The sequence below is a fragment of the Phocoena phocoena genome, chromosome 15 (assembly GCF_963924675.1).
Source record: "Phocoena phocoena chromosome 15, mPhoPho1.1, whole genome shotgun sequence".
Classification (NCBI taxonomy): Eukaryota; Metazoa; Chordata; class Mammalia; order Artiodactyla; family Phocoenidae; genus Phocoena; species Phocoena phocoena.
The window spans coordinates 6,988,587-7,009,937 of NC_089233.1; the positions used below are offsets into that span (position 1 = coordinate 6,988,587).

Genomic DNA, 21,351 nt, shown 5'->3' on the forward strand with positions numbered 1-21,351 from the left:
GATCCCTAGCTGAAGGGGCCACAGTGGTGTGACCTGGGGTTTGGCCTGGCCATGTGGGTGCCTGTCCCATTGGAATCAGGCTGCAAGGGGGGGTCCAGGCTCCTGCTGGCTGCTGCGGAGGGAGGTGCATGGGTGGGAGCACATGGTCAGGCAGGGCCGGTGAGTATTCCAGGATGGGGATCCCGCCTGGAGTCAGGGATCTGTGGGTCAAGGCCCACCAGGCATCAATGGAAAGAATCCTGGCCAAGGCCCGGGCAGAGGTGGGTAACGTCGGACAAGTGATGGTCCTCCCTGGGCACCTGTGCCTGTTTGGTTACCAAAGGACTTGGACCACACGGGTTTCTATCTCTTTGGGGTCTGGGGACCTCAGAACACAGGCACAAACTACTAAGTTTTACCTACAGTTTCAGGCAGGGGGCAAGGAGCTCTGGAATGGAAGGGCTCAAGGGCCCAGTGTCGGGGTCTTCCTGGGAGACCTCAGTTCCTACCCAAGTTGGGAGAGTTCTGAGCTGCTGGGGAGTACCGGTGCCACATTCCCTGCCCCACTCTTGTCACCGCCTAGCGCCCCGGAAAAGACAGCTTAGTCCCGTCTCACCTGAGCTGTGGGTCCCTGGGTGCTTAAGTGCGGCCTCTCGGGAGGCCCGAGGCCCCGCCCACCCAAGATCCCACCTCCGGCCCCGCCCAGGCCCCGCCTCTGGGGCGGATCCTCGGCTCCACCCCGCCCCTACCGCCGCATCCTCTCTCCGGCTCCCACTTTCCGCCGCAACTCAGCTCCTCGCTGGGCGCCTAATTGAGCGACTCTCCCGGGTTCTCGCTGCGTGATCCTCCCTGGATTGCGGCCCCTTTGAAACCTGAGGCATCCGTGGCTCCTACGGCTCTGCCCCCGCCCGCAGACCTTGCCCTGGCGTCCACCGTGCGATTCCGAATGGGTATAGGTGTGGTCCTCCCTTCTCCTCTCTCCAGACCCCTGCCCCACTGCCCACCCCCAAAGAGGCCAACTTTTTTTTTTTCTTAAAACATTTTTACTCCTTTCAACCCAGAAACATCACAATCTAAGAGGACGAGTGGGGAAGGGAAGAAAAGCGGGCGCTGGGAGCGTTGGGGGCTTCGATCTGCGCTGGCGGAGCAGAGGTGGGGGAAACCATCTCCTTGCTTTCGCGTTCCCTCCCCCACCGCTGCAGGCGGGCCTGTGGACGGGGAGCGGGCGCCCTCAGGGGCACTTCCGCTCCACACACTGCTTCCCGCCCTCCTCATATTCCTGCTTGGAGATCCACATTTGCTGGAAAGTGCCCTGGGTCGGGGGGGCGACATCGGCGGTCGGGGAGGCTCTGGAGAGAGGGAGAAGCGCCTCCCCACACGCCTCCCGCGCAGGCTCGACCCCTCGGAACCTCCTCCTCAAGCCCACAGCCCTCCCGCAGCCACCAACTTGCCCCATCTTCCTGTCCTCTCCTTCGTATTCAGAGGGCGAATACCTGCTTCATATCGTTCAATCCACGATTCATTCATTCAACAAGTATTTATTGAGCACCAGTCTGCCCGGGGCCCAGGGCTGTTCTCGAGCTGGGAGGTGGAGCTTACAGCCCCAGACCAGCCAACCGGCGCCCCAACACTCCACATCCATTCTCCACCAGATACCCTATCACTCCGTCAGGCCTTCCAAACACGCCAAGTCGCCCCCCTCCCCAAGAAAAATCTTTCCTCCTCCCTCCCCACCATTCCGACACCACCTAACGTCAGGATATTAGGATGTCGTCACTTTGGCGCCCCACCTCCACCCTCCCGCTGAAACAAGCGCCTTGAGGGTCTCCAGCCCTGGCATTTCAGACTGCACCCTCTCTGTGGTTGTCCTGCCTCTGCCTGAAAGTTAGTGTGTGTGTCCCTGCTTCTGTCCCTTGGCGTGTCCAGGAAGAACACACCTTCCTGGACCAGGTCATTCCCCTCCCTTCTGCTCACGTGCCAAGGCCCCACCCTTCCCACCATCTCTGGTTTCCAGTGCAGGTCTCTGCGCTGAGTTCCAGACCCAAATACAGTAAGGCCCCTACATACCAACGAGTTTCCTTCTGAGAGCGTGTTCTTAAGTCCAATTTATTTCTAAGTCTAACGAAGTTGGCCTAGGTACCCAACTAACACAATCGGCTATATAGCACCGTACTTTAATAGGTTTATAATACTTTTCCCACAAGTATATAATGTCTGCTGAAATAAATAGACACTAGGGATCCAAAGAAATCATGAAGACCACACATAATACTGAACGCAGTTTTAACAAATGTGGTCACAGTGAAGTAACTGGATTAAAAAGATGATATCTGAGTTTTATCTATCATTCCAATATCTATAATATCTAATGTACATTCCTATTCAAAATTCTTCAGAGTGAAATTATTTTATGGGCTTGAAATATAATTTTTAAAGAAATATCTTATGCTAAGGTTGCATATTCTAAGAAGCTCTGCACTAGTGCCAATGAAATGAACACTTCTATTTTTTACAAGTACTGTACTGCAGTACTCTGTGCAGTCCTGTAAAGTACACAAAAGCAAATCACTTGTGGAGGATGCACGCGTGTGACAATGTACGCCAGACACGTGAACTAACTATGTGATTGGACATGCGAACATTCGCATCTTTGAAAGTTCGAAACCCGAAGGTTCGTAAGTAGGGGACTTGCCGTACTCAGCTGTCTTTGGACACCTCCTCCTCAGTGTCCCCCGGGACCTCACCCTCAACATGTCCACAACTGTGTTCACTATCTTTGCCCACACCTGCCCCAAACCTGCTTCTCTGGTCATTCTCACCTTCTACAGTTGCCCTGTCCAAATCCAGTGGCCATTTGCTACATGGAACATTTGAAATGGAGCTATTGAGCACTTGAAATGTGGCTAGTCCGAAATGAGATACGCGCCACATGTCGAATACATACTGGATACCGAAGACTAAACCCAGGGAAAAGAGTGTAAAACATCTTAACTTTTATATTGATGACATATTGAAATGATAATACTTTGGATATATTGGATTAAATAGGATATATTCTTAAAACTTAATTTCACGTGTTTCTTTGGACTCTTTTTAATTACGGCTGCTAAAACATTTTAAATGACCTATGTGGCTCACATTACATTCCTCTTGGACAGCGCTGCCAGCATCTAGCATCCTGGGCCTCGTCCTCGTGCCGGTTCCCTCTTACCTCGCGTATCCAAACAGTGTCCACGTTCTGTCAGTCAGACCTCTGATAAGCTTTCAATTCCACCCCGATATCTGCTCCGCCGTCAAACGCAGGTCACAGTGGAGACCACAGCAGCTCCCTCCAATCCACTCTCTGCTCTGCAGCCCAAGTGAGTCACTCAACTCAGATCTCACGGCATCTGCCCACTGCCTTTGGCCTCGCCTAGCTCCCCCCAGGAGCCAAGCACCCTCTCTCCCACTTTGCCTCATAAGTTCTTACTCACTCTTTCATCTCAGCTTGAGTGTCCCTTAGAGGCCCTTCATGACCCCTGAACAAAATCAAGTCTTCCTTTGAAGGAACACCCCACGCTTTGTGATGACCTCCTGTTTAATCGTCTCGGCTTCCAGGCTGTTCCCACGCACAGAGGCGGGGACTAGGTCGGGCTGTCCGTCCACTTCAGGTGCACGGGAGGCCCTCAACAACTGTGTGACTGACACACTCTCAGCCCTGAGCTAACTTCAGGGCTTCAGTCTCCTGTCACTCTGACCATTGTTTCTGTCTCCTTGGGGGCACCCACTCTAGTGGATATCCTCCTTGTCCTGTCATGGCCCTGCTGTCCCACTCTGTGTGGCTGACACCTGCACCCCCAGATGCAGTTTGCATCTTCACCTCTCGCTCAGCGTCTTGCCTCTACCCCAGCAGCTGGTCCAGACTGAACTCCCCACCTACCGCCCCAGAACCAACCTGCCAGCCTCCTTCTGTTTGCCCCTTGCTCACCACCCCATCCCCACTGCTACCCATTCCATGACTCCAGGACAATAGGAAGAACCTCCTGGCAAGGTCCCCTCACATCCGGCTCATACCCTGATCCCCAAAGACTCATGTCTGACATAACCTTCCCAAACGTGCCTGTGGCCATCACATCACCTTGCCCCAAACCTTCAGGGTCTCACCCTGGCACACAGGGCCACCACAATCTCATCCCAGCCAACCTCTCCGGTTTCCTGTCCTCCTCTCCCTGATTTGTGTCCTGATGTAGGATCCACCTTTCTGGGAGCAGTGACTGCCCTTTCATAAATGTTTGTTGAATGAATGAATGAGGAGGCAGGCAAGGCGATGGGGGCTGTCTGGATCTGCCCTTCCCCACATTCAGTGCTAGGCCAGGCCCCTCCCCTCTCACCAGTGAGGCCAGGATGGAGCCCCCGATCCAGGGGCTGAACTTGCGCTCCATGGTGCTGTTGCTGGCGATGAGCTTCAGTCTCATGCTCTGGGGAGAAAGAGGGGCTGGGGGAAGCAGACACCTGGCTTCTGGGAAGGGACAGGGCTGGGGGTAGGGAAGACTGGGAAGCCACAGCAGGAAGGGGCCACTCTGGTGGCCAGAACGTTTGCTTGATGTGTGGGAAGGAGGAAGGACTTGGTCCTGAAGGGCTGAGCCAGGACTGGAGTCCAGGGCCCTGGCCAGGGGTGGGTTCCTACCGGTGGAGTCTTCTGGGAAAGCTCTCGATTGAGCCTGTCAGTGAAGCCTTGGAGCAGCGTGTTCCCACCAGTGACAATGACACTGCCGTACAGGCCCTGAGAGCAGGGAGGAGGATTGAGCAGTCACGGGACGGCCCCTCCCCACCCCCCAGCTTCTCCTGCGCCTCTCTGCCAAGACTCAGGCTTGGGCCTCACCGGGCGAATGTCAATGTCGCACATGCCGATGCTGGTGGTCACCACGTGGCCCACACCTAGCATGGTGTTCCCCGAAAGGCCCTGCAGAGAAAGGTGACTGGGCTTTGGGCCCTCTGTCCCCTCTCCCAGACCTCTGTGATCCTTCCCAGCTTCTCCCACACCCCAGGATCCAGGGCCCTCCACCCAGCCCCACCTTGACATTGGAGGGATCAAACAGGCCCTCAGGGATGCGGAGTCGCTCCGCACCATAGTCTGTGTTGTAGCCATTGGGCATCTCGTAGTGCACTGTGGGCATCTGCGCAGCCACCCTGCCCAGGAAGGAGCAAGACTCTGCTTGGGGGTGCTCCCAAAACACCAGCAGTCCCCCCTGAGCTCCAGGCCTGCCCCCTTTCCACCCCCCACCCCCCAGCCATGAGCTGCACTTACTGCTCGTCGTAGGGAGAGTCCGAGACCTGCAGCACGGAGGCCTGGAAGTCCTGGATCACCTCCTGAGAACCCAGGGAGGTGGTGAGGGCTGGGTTCCCATCTCAGGGCCCACCCCACTCCGCCTGCAGGGCCTCTGTCCCTCCCGGCGGCTCACGGCAGGGGACTAGGAGGTGGGGGGCGCGGGGGTTTGGGGGGATTTCTCCAGCGCCTCACATTGCACATGTAGTTATGCCAGGACTTGGAAACCTGGGGTAACTTCTCCTTCTTCTTCCAGTTTGGGGGGGCGCCCTCCCGTACGGGCTCCTGTGGGGACACAGCCTGTGAGCACCCCACCCCATCCCACACTGACCCAGCCTACCCTGACCACACCTGCCCGCTCTGCAGCTAATGGGCACTGGGTTCTCTGCTCTGTTGCCCAGAAAAGGTGTTTCTCCCCCTTCCCTGTTAGAGGAGAGAGAACGGGGAAAGCCCATCCCCACAGATGCCATGTGTGCAGCGGGTACAGCTGATCTGAAAGGCTTTGGTCAGAGAACACTGAGCGCCCTGGGGAATCCAGTAGGCGGCCAGACCTTAAGGAAACAGCCTTTTACGGATCCATGTTCCACGTGGGGATCGCTTGCATGCAGTGTCTCATTTAACACTCGCGGCACTCGCGGCAGCCCTACATGCTGTTATTCCATTTTACAGGGGAGGAAACTGAGGCTTCGGAGCTTCAGTCTCATGTTCTAGGTCACACAGCTCTTCTGTGGCAGAAGCAGACCTTGAACCTGGGTCTACTGGACACCAGTACCCACCACACTGGCCCTGACATACACATCCTGCTAGCAGTTGGCTGTGGGACCTCGGCCATATCCCTCAGCCTGTCCAGATCTCTGATGCCTCCATTGCAAATTGAGGGCTGAGGGTCCTTCTGGGGCCTGGCTGCTCCCCACCCTGATATCTGATGGGTCAGTGGGTCGACAGTCATAGGGTCAGTGCCCAGGACATCCCAGAGGCTCCACCTTGGCTGCGATCATGTAAGGCGGGATGATGTCAATTGCCATTTCCTGGAAGAGCTCTCGGCACTGCATGGAGATGAAGTCCCCTGCCAGGGGTGACTTGACAATGCCTGGAAAGGAGGGGGTGTCAGGACCTGGTCCCTCAAGGCACCCCCGACCCCTGCCGAGGCCCCACCTTGCTGCAGGACGTAGCCATCGTGCACTGGAATGGCCGTGGTGTGGGTGGCCCCACTGTCCAGCACCAGACCTGTGGAGCGTCCATTCGCAAAGCTGGTGTGGGATGGGTAGGTCAAAGAGACAGCAGCAAGAGGGGGCTGGGACCCGAGTCTGGCCTAGTCACTCTCTTCTTTCCTGGATCCAGCCCATTCCCAGTCTGCAAATCTCTCCTTCTAGTTTGTGACCCATCTGCTAAAGAAAGGCAGCTGAGACCCTTGTCACTTTTTTCTTGTCCGAATCACACTCTCTTCCTCTATTTCTTCCTTTTGAGCTCCCAGCCTCTCTTTAGGTTTAGTTCGATGTCCCATGGGCTCTCTGAAATTAGGGGCTATATCGCCCCACTGCCTAGCATAGGGTTCAAGGCAAGGCAGATCCTTAAATAAAATAAATGCTGATTGGCTGCTTGGGAAGGGAACAAACACCTCAGTGTCATATACCCTTCCCTCCTCCCTCCAGCCCCAGCCTCTGCTGTCTACTTGTCCCTATTCTCAATGCCCAGCCTGATCCAAGGAATGGGAAAGGGCCGCTGAGCTGGCCACCCCAAGGTCCAAGGCACTTAGCCCCCAGGGGCCCTCTGCACTAATGGGGCTCAGGGGGCTGTCTGCCCATCCAGGATATTACTCTCCATAGAATCAGGCCCAGCCTCCAGCTCAGAACGCCACACCCCCCACCCTGACCCTCCACTCTGGCAGAGAAGCTTAACCCAGTGGATACGCAGTAAGCACAGCTGTCTTGCACAAGAAGAAGGCAGGAATGTTGTACTGCTCGAACATCAGCTCCGTCAGCTTCTCCCGCTTGGCCCGTGTGTTCCACTGAGGAGAAAGTGCAAGAGGGGAAGATTCAGGAAGGGAAAGGCACCGATCCACGTACATACCCGCCACCCCAACATGTATCTTGCGCTGAGGACAGAGGTCAGGTCCCCTGACCCTCATAGATCTTTAGAATGTGAGAACTATAAAGAACTTTAAAGATCACAATTCAAACTCAACTGAAGAAAACAAAACTTAGAGAGGGAAACTGGCCCAGATCACACAGAAAGCTCTTGGTGGAGCTGGGTCTAGAGTCACAGTCTCTTGACTCGTAGCCCAGTACTCTTGATTGTGCAATACGCACTTCAGCCCCCCCACCCCCAGCCGCCAGTACATCCCTCTTCCTCACTCTAATCATCTCAGAGGCAAGAAAGCTGAGGAAGAAGATTTCTGGGTAAAAATGTTGGATTGAATACAAACATCTACTTTTATTCCCTCCCAAGATCCCAGCAAAACTATAATAGGGGAATTAATTTAAAAAACAACAACAAAAAACCCCCAAACTCACAAAAGCCAACAGGCACATAAAAAGATGCTCAGGGCTTCCCTGGTGGCAAAGTGGTTGAGAGTCCGCCAGCTGATGCAGGGGACACAGGTTCGTGCCCCGGTCTGGGAAGATCCCACCCGCGGAGCGGCTAGGCCCGTGAGCCATGGCCGCTGAGCCTGCGCGTTGGAGCCTGTGCTCCGCAACGGGAGAGGCCACAGCAGTGAGGCCCATGTACCACAAAAAAAAAAAGATGCTCAATATTTTTGCCCATTAGGGAAATGCAAATCAAAAGCACAATGAGATTCCACTTCACACCCACTAGGGTGGTGATAATAATTTAAAAACAAGACAAAACGAAAAAACAGAAAATAACAAGTGTTGGAAAGGATGTGGAGAAATCAGAACCCTTGTCCATTGCTGTTGGGGAGGTTACATGGCTCAGCTGTAGAAAATGATTGGCAGTTCCTCAAAAAATTAACATAGAATTATCACATGCCCCAGCGATTTCACTCCTAGTTATATACCCAATGGAATTGCAAACACGTACTCAAACAAATCCTTGTACACAGCTGCCCACAGCAGCTCTATTCACGACAGCCAAGGTGGAAATAACTCAAATGTCCATCAGCAGATGAACAGCAAAACAAATTGTGGTATATCCATACAATGGAATATCACTCAGTCAGCTACAACATAAATGAACCTCGAAAACATTAATACAGACATAAAAAGTCACATACTGTATGATTCCATTTATATGAATGATCCAGAATAGATATATCCATAGAGACAGAAAACCAACTGATGGTTGCCAAGGGCTGGGGGCAGGGGGAGTGGAGAGAAACTGCTAAATGAAAATGGGTTTTCTTTGGGAGTGATGAAAATGTGTTTTTGTTTTTGTTTTTTCGGTACGGGGGCCTCTCACTGTTATGGCCTCTCCCGTTGTGGAGCACAAGCTCCGGACGCACAGGCTCAGCGGCCATGGCTCACGGGCCCAGCCGCTCCGCGGCATGTGGGATCTTCCCAGACCAGGGCACGAACCCGTGTCCCCTGCATCGGCAGGCGGACTCTCAACCACTGCGCCACCAGGGAAGCCGATGAAAATGTCTTGAAACTAGATAGAGGTGATGGTTGCAGAACATTGTGAATGTATTAAATGCCACTGAGTTTTTAACTTAAAAAAGATTAATTTTATGTCATGCGAATTTTACCTGAGAGAGAGACAGAGAGGCATAAACCCTTAAAGCTTAAGAAGAACAAGAAATGAGAAAACAGCAACAAATTTTTGAAGGTTGGAAATCAGTTAGGTGAGCAGTAACTGACTTAACAGATTCAAGAATGCTGACTCCTAAACTGGTAGTGGAAAAAGCCAACAACAGCCTGTGCTAAATGGCAGAATCCTCACAGGGATTGGGAATTGGTAGTTTCAGGTAGCTCTGAAAGTGGAAGGAAAGGGGAAATAAAATAAGATTGTTTAAAGCTATTCAAGTAACAGATCCCTAAACTCTCATCCTAATTCCATGGCACTAGGCTATTGCCCACTCCAACCTCAGCAGAAGAGTGGAAATTTATTCTCTGGAGAGAGTAAAACTGAGGGTCTCTGAACTGGTGGGACCCTTGTCACTGTTGGGAGTGAGGACACTATACTTAAAAGAGGGGAATTAAGTGATGCCATGCATATTGAATGCTGATAACATCAGCCCTATTTGCTCACTTGGCTTCCAGAAAGGGGTTGGGCAGTTCAGTCTTCAGGTTGGAAGTCTTCCCTGTGAGTTACATCAAAGATCTAAAGATGCAACATCCCAGTCAGACCATCCTATAACAAAGATTGCAGTCAGCAAGTCACCCTGCCCAATCAGCTTTTTAGTCCCCCATTCCTAAACATATGCAGACAGCCAAGGATTTGTGGAAATCTGAGAAAAACCTAGGAAATGAGATAAAGACTCCCAAGAAAGGGCAGGGAAAAAAAGCAACTTGGAAGAACAATAAGTATACAAGGAGACGAAAACTTCCAAAGACAAAACTAATAATATCCCTATGAGATAACAAATAATATTGCACCCATGAAATAAGAATAGGATGGTCTAAAGAGTAACATTCATGGAATAATAAAGACCTCCTGGGAAATAAAAATGCAGGAGCAGGAATGAGTTAAAAACTCAATAGGGGCTTCCCTGGTGGCTCAGTGGTTAAGAGTCTGCCTGATGATGCAGGGGACGCGGGTTCGTGTCCCAGTCTGGGAAGATCCCACATGCCATGGAGCGGCTAGGCCCGTGAGCCATGGCCGCTGAGCCTGCACGTCCAGAGCCTGTGCTCCGCAACGGGAGAGGCCACAACAGTGAGAGGCCTGTGTACAGTAAAAATACAAAAACAACCAAGAAAACCAAAAAACTCAATAGAAGAGGTGAAAAACAAATTGAGGGAATATCTTGGAAATAAGAGGAAAAAGATAAAGAGATGGAAAACATAACAGAAAAGAAGAGAACATTAGGAGACCAGTTCAGGAGGTACAAAATCCAAATAATAGGATTTCTCAAAAGAGAGAATAGAGAAAATTGAAAGAAATAAATCATCAAATAAGTAATTAAAATTTTTTCACTGAGTTGAAAGACATAGGTTTCCAAAATAAAGTGACACATTGGGTGTCCAGAGCCACGGACAAAAATAAACCCATATAATATTGTGAAATTGTAAAACACTGAGGACAAAGTGAAAATTTTATAAACTCTAAGAAAGAAAAATAAGTTACACCAAAGGATCAGGAAATAAATGTTTTTGGCCTTCTTGATAGTAACAGTAGATGCTAGAAGATATTGGAGAAGTGCCTTCAAGATTCCAAAGAAAAATGATTTCCAACCTGGAGCGTTATACCTAGCTAAACTATCAATCCAAGGTTAGACATGCAAGGTCTCAAAAATGTTACTTCTTATGACCTTTCTATGGCAGTTAGTGGAAGATGTGCCCCATGAAAACAAAGAAGAAAATAAAGAAAAGGAGTCATGTGATACAGGAAACAGGACTTCTAATACAGGAGAGGGGCAAAGTGTTTCCTTAAGATGATGGTGAAGGGAGATGTCAGGATGATAGCTACATCTTCTGCGTAGAAGGTAACTAGTCCAAAGTAGAGCAGGTCAGTGGGCTCCTGAGGAGGTTTCTTGAAGATGAAATTGATAGAACACCTTAAGGAATTAATGTCTTGAGAAAAGATATAGATAACTGATGAATAATTTAGGGCCACATTATTAAGTAGATAGAAAAACTAAGGAAAACAGAACCAAGACAATTTTCAGTGCTAGAGAAAACAAAAAGTTGCACAGGAAAGGAAAATAAACCACAGTTTATTGCCTGGTTCAGGCCTGATTAGCATACATAATAATAAGAGTGTAAATACTGAATATTGATCTTAAAAAAACCCCAAACCCTAAACTACAACTGTACTTTAGGTAAGAAATAAGAAATGTGTGTGGTGTGGGCTGGGGAGGAAAGAGAGCCAAGTGCTCATTTTCTATAGTGGGAAATCCACAGATTATGTTTAAAGCTAAAAAATTCACAATCAGCGATTTAAGTGTGATATATAGAGATATAAAAGGTAATGGCGGGACTTCCTGGTGGTCCAGTGGTAAAGAATCTGCCTTACAATGCAGGGCACATGGGTTCGATCCCTGGTCTTGGAACTAAGATCCCACATGCTGCAGGGCAAACAAGCCCACGCGCCTCAACTAGAGAGCCCATGCGCCCTGGAGCCTGCATGCCACAACGAGAGAGAGAAAATACGCACACCACAACTAGAGAGAACCTGTGGGCCACAGCGATGAGCCCGTGCCGCAATGAAAGATCCAGCAAGCCGCAACTAAGATCCAACGCAGCCCAAAAAATAAATAAATAAATAAACAGGGGCTTCCCTGATGGCGCAGTGGTTAAGAATCCACCTGCCAATGCAGGGGACACAGGTTCGAGCCCTGGTCCGGGAAGATCCCACATGCCGTGGAGCAACTAAACCTGTGTGCCGCAACTACTGAGCCTGCACTCTAGAGCCCGTGAGCCACAACTACTGAGCCCACGCACCTAGAGCCTATGCTCCGCAACAAGAGAAGCCACCGCAAGAAGCCTGCGCACTGCAACAGAGAGTAGCCCTCACTCACTGCAACTAGAGAAAGCCTGCACGCAGCAACAAAGACCCAATGCAGCCAAAAATAAATAAATTCATTAAGAAATAATAATAAATAAATATTTTTTAAAAAGGTAATAGCAAAAAAAAAAGCTAAAAGAGAGAAGAGCAATTGCCTCTGGAAAAGGGGCAATAGAAGGAGGAGGCTATGAATGGCATTTTTTTTCTTAACATACTTTATAAAACAAATTGATTCTTTACATGTATATATAATATTGACAAAGAATGTAAGTTAAAAGGTCATAAAAGGACTTGGGGTGGTGGGGCAGTGTATAAGGTTGACTGCGGGAAGGGCAAGTGGATAGAGCTGGAGGAGAGAGGGAGGCGTGGAGACTAAACCAGGGAGGAAGGAAAGTGGTTGAAGATGATGGAGTTGGAAGGAAAGTTTGAGAAGCGAAGTGGAGTGAGTGATGGCTTGAGGAGAGAGGTGAATGGTGGGCCCCAGGGCTTGACTAGCAGCTGGATGAGGCACTTACCGGGGCCTCGGACATGAGCACTGGGTGTAGATTTGGCTCAGACTTGACGTGTTTGCTGTAGGTGTGATCCAGGATCGCACGGAAGCACTCCCAGTCCTCGACTGGGGCCAGGAGACCAGTGGAGAGATGAGGGTGGGCAGGCAGGAGTCCAGGGACAGGAAGGAAAGGAAGGAGGGAAGGAAAATCCGGGGGAGGGGAAATAAGACAAGCTCCAGCAGAAGTCCCCCCTTCCCAGGAATCTGGTGGCCCCTGGTTAGGAACCAGGCAGCTGTGGGAAGAAGTGAGGGCATCCCCGGGACTTGGGCCGCTGCAAGGAAGACTCTGTGGATGTGGGGTGCTGTGCCCCAGGTTGTTGGGTGTGGGCTCTGAGTCTGTGTCAGGAGGCAGTGGGTGGGGGCCCCGTACTCATGCCATTCTTGAGGGGTGACATGACCTCCGCTCCATCCCGAGGCACGTGGAGGGCATTGGTGTCGATGTGAAAGATCTTCCCTTTCTTCTCCTTCTCCCCCTCCAACTCCAGCCCGCCCCCCTCCTCCGCGGCCAGCAGCCCCACTGTGGTGGGAAAGTCAGCCTGGAGGGGGGGCATGGGCGGAGAGAAATCAATCTCTTGCCCGGTTCCAGGCCCATGGCAGGGCCCTCAGCCCACCCCTGGGTTTACTCCCTCATTCCCACTCAGCAAAGCTTCTCTCTGGGCTCCGAGAGCCCTGGATCACTGGGAAGCCTGGAGGGGAGCCCTAGGTTTGGGGGAGGGGGCTGGAAGGCTCACCTTGGGGCAGTCCTCCCCAGCGTACCCAGCGCGGACTGAGAAGGAGCCAATGTCAAAGACCAGCGCCCCCACCTCATCTGTGCGGGGAGACAGACTTGTGAGGGGATCTCTCCCAAACTCTCTCCTCTTGGATTGTTCCGAAAGGAGGTCAGGGCAGAGCCACCTTCAACGCCGGACGGTGCGGGTGGGAGCTCGGCCAACAGTTTAGGGTCCTGGGAGTGGGGGTCAAGACCCCAAAGTGCCTTTCTGCTCAGTGGCCGTTTTCAGGCCACTCTCCTTGCTGGGCTAGGGGCCGGGCGGTGGTGGGTTGAATGGTAGAGAGGTTGGGCCCGGTGCGCGCGAACGTCCGGGGGCGGGGGTCGAAGGTGGGAGTGGCGCAGGACACAAACCAGGGGCTAGACCTGCTCGAGCGCCGAGGTGCCAGGCCCCAGGGTGCCCAGAGCTTGGGTCTCGCGGGTTCGGGGCGCTGGGATTCGGGCGAGGCCGCGCCAGGCTGGAGAGCCCGAAGCCCGAGGCTCGCTCACCTCCGCCGTAGACGCCCCCGCTCATAGTGCCCTCTCAGCGCTGCTCGCGGCCCGTGGGCAGCGGCGGGATCAGCACCGAGGCTGCCGGACAGCTCCCGGGACCCCGGGCGGGGCGGGGCGCGGGGCGGCCAATCGGGAGGCCAGGTTCCCCGCCCCCAACGGCGCCGCCGATAGGCTGAGAAGCCAGACAATAACCCGGCAGGGGGCCGCTGCTTTAAAGGGGCAGACACCTCAACCTTAGGCGCCGGGGAGGGGGTTAGCAAGGACCTCGAGGCCGGCCCTAAGGGATAGGCTGGCAGAGAGCAGGAGTACGCAAGAGATGGAGACCTTGTCCATTCGGAGTCTGTAGGGTGACTGACGGGGGGCCTCTGCTCCCTTACTTTTTAAAATGGGGTCTAGAAAAGGGCGCCATCGTCTCCGAGACGCGTCCATTCTCAGGCTCCTGAGCAAGGTTCTGCCATACCCAGGACTGAATGAAATCACTGGGAGAGGGAGGGTAGGGAAGGAGAGGGAGAGGTACGGGAAGGGGTTGTCTCCATTTTCTCCCTGTTTCTTGCCACCCTTGTCTTTCTGATGGTCCCTCTTTTCCTCGCTGGTCCTCTGGTGCCTGGGCCTTATACATACACACGTTTATGCACATGTACACACGTTCACACATGGCGCTCAGCTAAACCAGCTTTAGTTTCCTTTCCCTCTCCCTCTCTTTTCATCTGTTCTTCTCAGGAGTTATTTATCAAGCAAGTAGATTTTCCCCTCATAGGCTCCTAGGTCCTTCTTGGCTCCTGGCATGAGGCCATCTCCACAGCAGTTTTGAAAGAGAAGGTGAAGGAGTGGCTCTGACAGCCTGGCTCAGCTGAGAGACTCTTATGTGAGCATATGTGCCTGTATGTATGTGAGTGTGTCAGCATTCGTGTGCATATGCATATGTGCATGTGTTGGGGGCACTCCCACCTACTTGTTTAGGGGTGGGGGGCAATAAGACCAGAGATAGCATTGGAAGAGTGTTCTGTGTGATGGCCGGCCGAATGCCCCTGAAGGTTCTCAGCTCATCAGATACTCATTCTGTAAGGGACTCCACCCTTCCTTAGCCAAAGGACAGATAGTTTGAGCTGGCTCATCCGTTACCCACTGGCGACAGTGGCATTTCACATGCCCAGGGGTGGTTCTGAGCCCAGGCCTGGCTCCCCAGACTGGAGGCTTCAGTGGGAGGGGTGAGCTGATTCAGGAGTTGGGAAACAGAAATATCCCAGCGTGAGCCTAGGTCAGCCGTTGTCCTCTATAAATTGAGGCCTGGATGAATTGGAACAGCCCCTTAACCTCTCAGCGCCTCATTTCTTCATCTTTCAAAATGCTGAGGTGAGAATTAAAGGAGAACACTGGAGGGGAAAATGATTCTATTCATGGTCTGCACCTCTCCTTTTTGTTGACATTGAGTAATGTTGCTTCACTTCCCTTGTAAATTCACCTTGTCAATTCCCACTATCCCCTCCCCCATCCCAGTCAGGATCTCAGATTCAGAAACTACCCCAGTCAGGGGAAACCTTACTGATCCTGGATACAACTCCTAGATTTTATAGGGATTTCCCCAGATAGAGGCAGGGCCCTGTCTTGGGTCACACAGCCCACTGGGGCAGAGCCAGGACTAGAACTCACATCTCTCATCAGCCAGTTGACAGATGACCTTGTTTCATAACACCTCTATGTCCCTCTGCAAGCTTCACTGTCCCCATTCGTAGGACAGGTGGTGGTGAGGACTCAAGAATCAAGTTCCTGGCTAAGAGCTGGGCACACAGGGCTATTCAGCAAACACCGGGTCTTAAGAAAATCCCTAGGGCATTTTTGAGGCTTTAAAATTATTATCCATTTATTCATAGAAATCTGTAGTCTATCTGGTAAAATGATTTTTCCTCTCATGGTTGGTAGAAAAGCTAAAGTCAGCGAACTACCGACTAGACTTGATTTACCGCCCAGACAACTGTGGCCAATTTCCATTTGTCATAGGATCTGACATGATATGCTATTGCATGATGGAAGTGGTTAAGGTAAAGTTTATTAATATATTTCATTCATCCATTCATTGATTCAACAAACATCTTTTATGCCTACGGTGTGCCAGGCATTGTACAAAGTATGGGAATACTAAGGTACATAAGACATATCCCCGCTCTCAAGGAGTCTTGGTGCAGTGGGGAGCTCAGACATGCATGAAAGTGGGGTGAAATGGAGGCCCAGAGGAGGGAGGGGCTACCTGTCTCTGAGAGTCCAGGGAGGCTTCTAAAAGTGAAGTTTGAATTGTGAAGGATAAATAGGGGTCACCGGTGAACAAGGTGGGGAAGGTCCTCCACCCAGAGAACAGTGTGAGCAAAGGTCCATATGTGGAAATAGGAGAGTTGGAGATGAGCTGGTGGCAGAGACCAGCGTCAGGGGAAGATGAAACTAGAAAAATAGTCAAAGACTGACTCATTAGGCTTCCCTGGTGGCACAGTGGTTGAGAGTCTGACTGCTGATGCAGGGGACACGGCTTCGTGCCCCGGTCCAGGAAGATCCCACACGTGGCGGAGCGGCTGGGCCCGTGAGCCATGGCCGCTGAGCCTGCGCGTCCGGAGTCTGTGCTCCGCAATGGGAGAGGCCACAACAGTGAGAGGCCCGCGTACCACAAAAAAAAAAAAAAAAAGACTGACTCGTTTATGCCTGAACCCTGTTTTTACTTAGCAAACACAAAGCATCTGCTATGTGCCAGGCACTGTATAAATGCTTTACAAATATTAAGTAATTTAGTCCTCATAATGACCCGATCATCATCTCCATTTTGCAAGGGAAACAGAAGCATGGAGAGGTAAATGACTGGCCCAAGTTCACTCAGCTGGTAAGGGACAGCTGAGATGTGAACTGTGGCATGTGAAGAGTATTGGTCCTGGGGAAAATGTTGCCGTACTTCTATTCATCTCATAGATGTTCTCCAGGTGCCTGATAGGCACTGGGAATAAAATGGCTCATATAACTTGATGTGACTCTCACTGAATTTAATGTCTATTTTAGAAGATGGATGATTAAACAATTAGCTCAATAAAGTCATCTGGAGGGTCTCACGCTAGCCAAACCTGAGCACCTGGTAATGACATTGAAGGTGGTAGGACCATGACCCCCAGACCCCACACCTTGGATAGGATTTGGCATCTTGTTTGTGTCTATTCATTGCTTGGTGAGCTCTCACCGAGACCTCTTCCAGACAAGCCAAGTGCCCTGGCTTCCCAGGGAGCCCCTAGTGCAGGTGGCAAGTGCCCAGAAAGAAAGTCCAGTAAAGACTGCAATAGGCACGGAGCCAGCACTGCAGTGGGGCACAAACAGTGACGTAGTTAGGGAAGCAATATTTAAACTAAGACTGAGAAAATGAAAAATTTCCCAGCTGACAGGAAGTAGAATTGGAATGGGGGGTGGAAGGCATTCTTAATAGAGGGGAAAAGACCCAGCCTCTCTGTCTTGCAAAGAAGCTTGGCCCTTGTCATGGAGTCAGTGGGGAACTACTGCATGGTTTTGAACAGCAAAGTGATATGATCCAACTTGCATTTTAGAAAGATACCTCCTGGAAGCTATTTGGTAGGTTGATTAGAGAGGGACTATCCTGAAAGGCCAGGAAATAGGCAAGAACCGAGGTAATAGCAGCTGGCGTACAGTAGAACAGATAGATTTAAGTAATATTGGAGAGGTAGCACTGACAAGATGTATTCACTGATGAGGTAGACTGCTAGCCTTACATCAATAGTCATCTCCCTCCTTTCTTTTTTTTCTAAATAAGTTTATTTATTTTAGTTATTTTTGGCTGCGTTGGGTCTTTGTTGCTGCGCGCGGGCTTTCTCTAGTTGTGGTGAGCGGAGGCTACTCTTCATTGAGGTGCGCGGACTTCTCATTGCAGTGGCTTCTCTTACTGTGGAGCACGGGCCCTAGGCGCGTAGGCTTCAGTAGTTGTGGATCGCAGGCTCTATAGCACAGGCTCTGTAGTTGCAGCACACAGGCTTAGTTGCTCCGCGGCATGTGGGATCTTCCCAGACCAGGGACTGAACCTACGTCCCCTGCAATGGCAGCAGATTCTTAACCACTGTGCCACCAGGGAAGTCCCCCTTCTTTGTTTATGAACAATGTTTTAACTGGGTATATGGCTACAGACTACATTTCCCAGCCTTCCTTGCATCCGGCCAACTTCTGAATAGAAGTTAGTGGTGTCCTTAAACAGGAAAGAACTCATGCTTCCATGCCACCCCCCTTCCCAAGAGATGGATTCAGATACAATAGTGGGAAATGCCTGGGCCACGTTGGACACAGAGATGGAAGCCACAGGTTGAGGATGGCTGAGATGCCCCACAGTCCTGGGGGATCTATTCTGGGGTTGTCACTTAAGCCACTGAATTTTGGGGACTCTTTGTTCTAGCAGCTTGGACTATAGCCTAACTAATTGACCATCTTTTGGATATGGGGAATGAGGGGGTGAGAAGCTCCTGGGCAGATGGTGGTGCTGTTAACTGGGCCAAGAGATTCAGAGGAGAAGTAGGGTTGGGTAGGATGGGGTGGGGTGGAAGCGGATTACTTTAGTTTTGAATATGTTGAATGTGAGACACCTGTAAACAGTGATGTGCAGTCACTGTTTTAACAATCAACTCTTCGGGAAAGGGGAATTTCGATCTGAAGCATTTGCTGACTTCCATGGTGTAAATACTCTCACCACAACGATTACAAGTTACTACTACCAACATGACATCATCGAATAAGGAGTTGGGAAGAGAGGTATACAATGGCCTCTTGTGAGCTGGTCCAAGCTAGCACGAGCTGACTCCAGTGCACCACTGTCCATGAACATGCAGGTGGAGACGTTCAGTCTGCAGTTGGACAGACACCAAGTCTGCATGTGGAGACAGAGATCTGAGAGTGATGAGCAATTAAGGGGTAATGAAAGTCCCAGTAGTGCCTGGAGTCACCAGTGAATAACATGGAGAGTGAGAAGAGGAGGCTGAAGCTGGGATCCTGAGAAAATCAACGTTTACAGAGTGTCCTGAAGAGGAGGAGAAGGCTGAGGAGAAGCCTGAGAAAGAACAGTCAGAGGGAGGAGGAAGTGTCCCATGACCCACCAGGGCCAGGTTTTCCACATGTGCTCCAGGGCTTCTGTCTTCTCAGAGAGATTGGTCATCCTCTGGTCATCCCCTACCTGTCTCTATCTTCACCTCTCTCCTTTCTGTCCTTCTCATTATTATCCTTTTCATTATTATTATTTTTATAAACAAGGTTTTTTTAAAATAAATTTACTTATTATTTTTGGCTGCGTTGGGTCTTTGTTGCTGCACGCGGGCTTTCTCTAATTGTGGCGAGTGGGGGCTACTCTTAGTTGCGGTGCGCGGGCTTCTCACTGCAGTGGCTTCTCTTGTTGCGGAGCACGGGCTCTAGGCGCACGGGCTCAGCAGTTGTGGCTTGTGGGCTCTAGAGCACAGGCTCAGTAGTTGTGGCACACGGGTTTAGTTGCTCCACGGCATGTGGGATCTTCCCGGACCAGGGCTTGAACCCGTGTCCCCGGCATTGGCAGGCAGATTTTTAACCACTGTGCCACCAGGGAAGCCCTTCTCATTATTATCTAAACAAGCTCCAGGAGCTCCCATCAAAACACATATTTCTTGACTCCACATTCTCCTCCCATTGCCGCCCCACCTTTCTATACCCCCTTGCAGCCAAGATTCCCAAAGCCTTGGCCACCTTGGTTGTCTCCACCGCCTCATTTCTCACTTGTCCTCAGCCTGCTGCTAGCAAAGCATCCATTGCAGATGCTCCAGACCAAGCCAGCAGCAGCCTCCACGGTAGTCAATCCTATGCCCTCTTCCCAGTCCAGCTTTGTTTCACCTCTCTGCAGCATTCAGCACAGTTTACCATTCCTTTTTTGGAACAGAATTTTCCAAAAATTCTGTTGGGTTCCAGAATTCCACGTTCTCCTGATTTTCTTCTTAGCTCTCTGGCTTCTCCTTTGGCAGCCTGTTCTCCTCTGCCTGACCTTTAAATGTTGGAGTTCCTCAGGGCTTGGTCTTGGGCCATCTTGTCTTTTCCCTGAACCTCTTTATGATTTCATCTGCTCTAAAATGCCACTCATTCTCAAGGCTCTATTCCAACCCAGACTCCTGCTGAGCCCCAGACCTGCTTCGACAGCCACTACTGAGCATTCTGCCTTGCACCTCTCCTAGGCACCTCAAGCCTAACACGTCCCAACTTAAAACTCTTGATCTTCTTCCCCAAATATATCCCCTTCCAGCTGCTCTGCTCTCAGTAAATGGCACTTCCAAGCCTCCAGTACTAATAGTTATTTCCATGGTTGTCTACCATCTGTCTCCTCTGTAGATTGTAAGCTCCCTGCAGGCAGAGGAGGGTGCACAAATTCGAGGTTGTATCACCAGGGCCTAAGACGGTGCCTGATACATCTTTGGGACTCAATAAATATTTGCTGATTGGGTTAAAACAAGGAAGCATATTAGCACAGAACCCAAGTGAGAGGAAGCAGTGTCAGATGCCCTATAGAGATTAACAAAATTGGGTTCTAGTCATCGGCTGCTAGTTTACTAAATGACTTTAGGGAAGTCACTTCACCCATCTGGAGATTGAAACTGAAGTAAATATAAGGTCCTTTCCAAATTCTAATTGACATCTCTTATCTACTGCTAATATATCACTGAATTGGTGAGTGCACATACATGGAATTTGTGCTTAAGTAAGAATGACTTTTTTTCTTATTTTCTTTAAAAATTGGTGTTTTGAAAAAAAAAAAAATTGGTGCTTTGACGGGAATTCCCTGGCCGTCCAGTGGCTTAGCACTCAGTGCTTTCACTGCTGGGGCCCGGGTTTAATCCCTGGTTGGGGAACTAAGATCTGCACCCCCCCAAAAAAATTGGTGCTTTGAAAACTATTTGTAATGCCTTCAACAGAGGTTACATGAAAAGTGTCTGTTTTGATACTTTTACTTTTAAATTTCATGAGGACGCGAAGGCTATTCATTGACTTGAACTTACCAAAACATTTTCACAATCTGTGGGGATCTCATAACAATCCAAGGTGACTTGCAGGGCAGTTAGCTATCAACAGTCTCATTCCATAAATGTGGAAACTGAGGCTTATACTTACATTCTCATCCCTTTACAGGGATGGTCCAGGGGTTCATCAAGAGGCTAGCACTGCACACAGTGAAGTCGACGAAGCTGCCCTGGTTCATATCTTAACTCTGCAGCCCTAGGAATCTGTTTCCACTACTATAAAATGGTAACAATGCCAGTACTTAACTTCATAATATTGTCGTGAGCGCTAAATAAGTATGGAAATCAATAAATATGAGTTGTTATTACGGTGTCATGCAGCCCTGTAAAGAGTTCTACAAAAGCCCACTGAGCAACGTGGGGACACTGCCTGGGCAGGACTTTTCTCACAGCACACCTGAGTTCCCAGGGGCAGAAGCTGCCCCCACTCCTTCCTGCTCGGGTACCTTCGGCATCGCTGCCCTTTCCTCTACAGCGCTGAGGCCTGCGGGCTAGCCCTGCGTGGGTCAGGATCTCTCCAACTCCGCCCCCTAAGTAGGGGCGTGGCCTCACATGCAGGGGGCGGAGGCAGGGCGAGAAGTGGGGC

The 21,351-nt window shown here is 50.8% G+C and overlaps 1 protein-coding gene across 1 annotated transcript; it reads right to left on the reverse strand.

Moving 5' to 3' along the window:
* Positions 1 to 999: 999 nt before the first annotated feature.
* On the reverse strand, positions 1,000 to 13,767 carry ACTL6B (actin like 6B). Its single transcript, XM_065892558.1, has 14 exons — positions 13,711 to 13,767; positions 13,187 to 13,263; positions 12,826 to 12,991; positions 12,421 to 12,521; positions 7,195 to 7,292; positions 6,440 to 6,534; positions 6,268 to 6,374; positions 5,480 to 5,569; positions 5,267 to 5,328; positions 5,034 to 5,148; positions 4,841 to 4,921; positions 4,646 to 4,741; positions 4,350 to 4,436; positions 1,000 to 1,291 (listed from the first exon to the last, which is right to left on the reverse strand). Exons 1-14 carry the CDS (start codon positions 13,733 to 13,735, stop codon positions 1,211 to 1,213), a joined length of 1,281 nt encoding a protein of 426 aa, XP_065748630.1. The 5' UTR covers positions 13,736 to 13,767; the 3' UTR covers positions 1,000 to 1,210.
* Positions 13,768 to 21,351: the final 7,584 nt, after the last annotated feature.

Bases quoted from the DNA above. Each gene is read 5' to 3' on its own strand.
- ACTL6B (XM_065892558.1), bottom strand. From the start codon at position 13,735: ATGAGCGGGGGCGTCTACGGCGGAG. The intron at 6,535-7,194 runs GTATCCACTGGG...ATCCCACACCAG, and splicing joins AAGACAGCTGTGCTTACTGC to CTTTGCGAATGGACGCTCCA. The intron at 4,437-4,645 runs GTAGGAACCCAC...CTTTCTCCCCAG, and splicing joins TTTCCCAGAAGACTCCACCG to AGCATGAGACTGAAGCTCAT.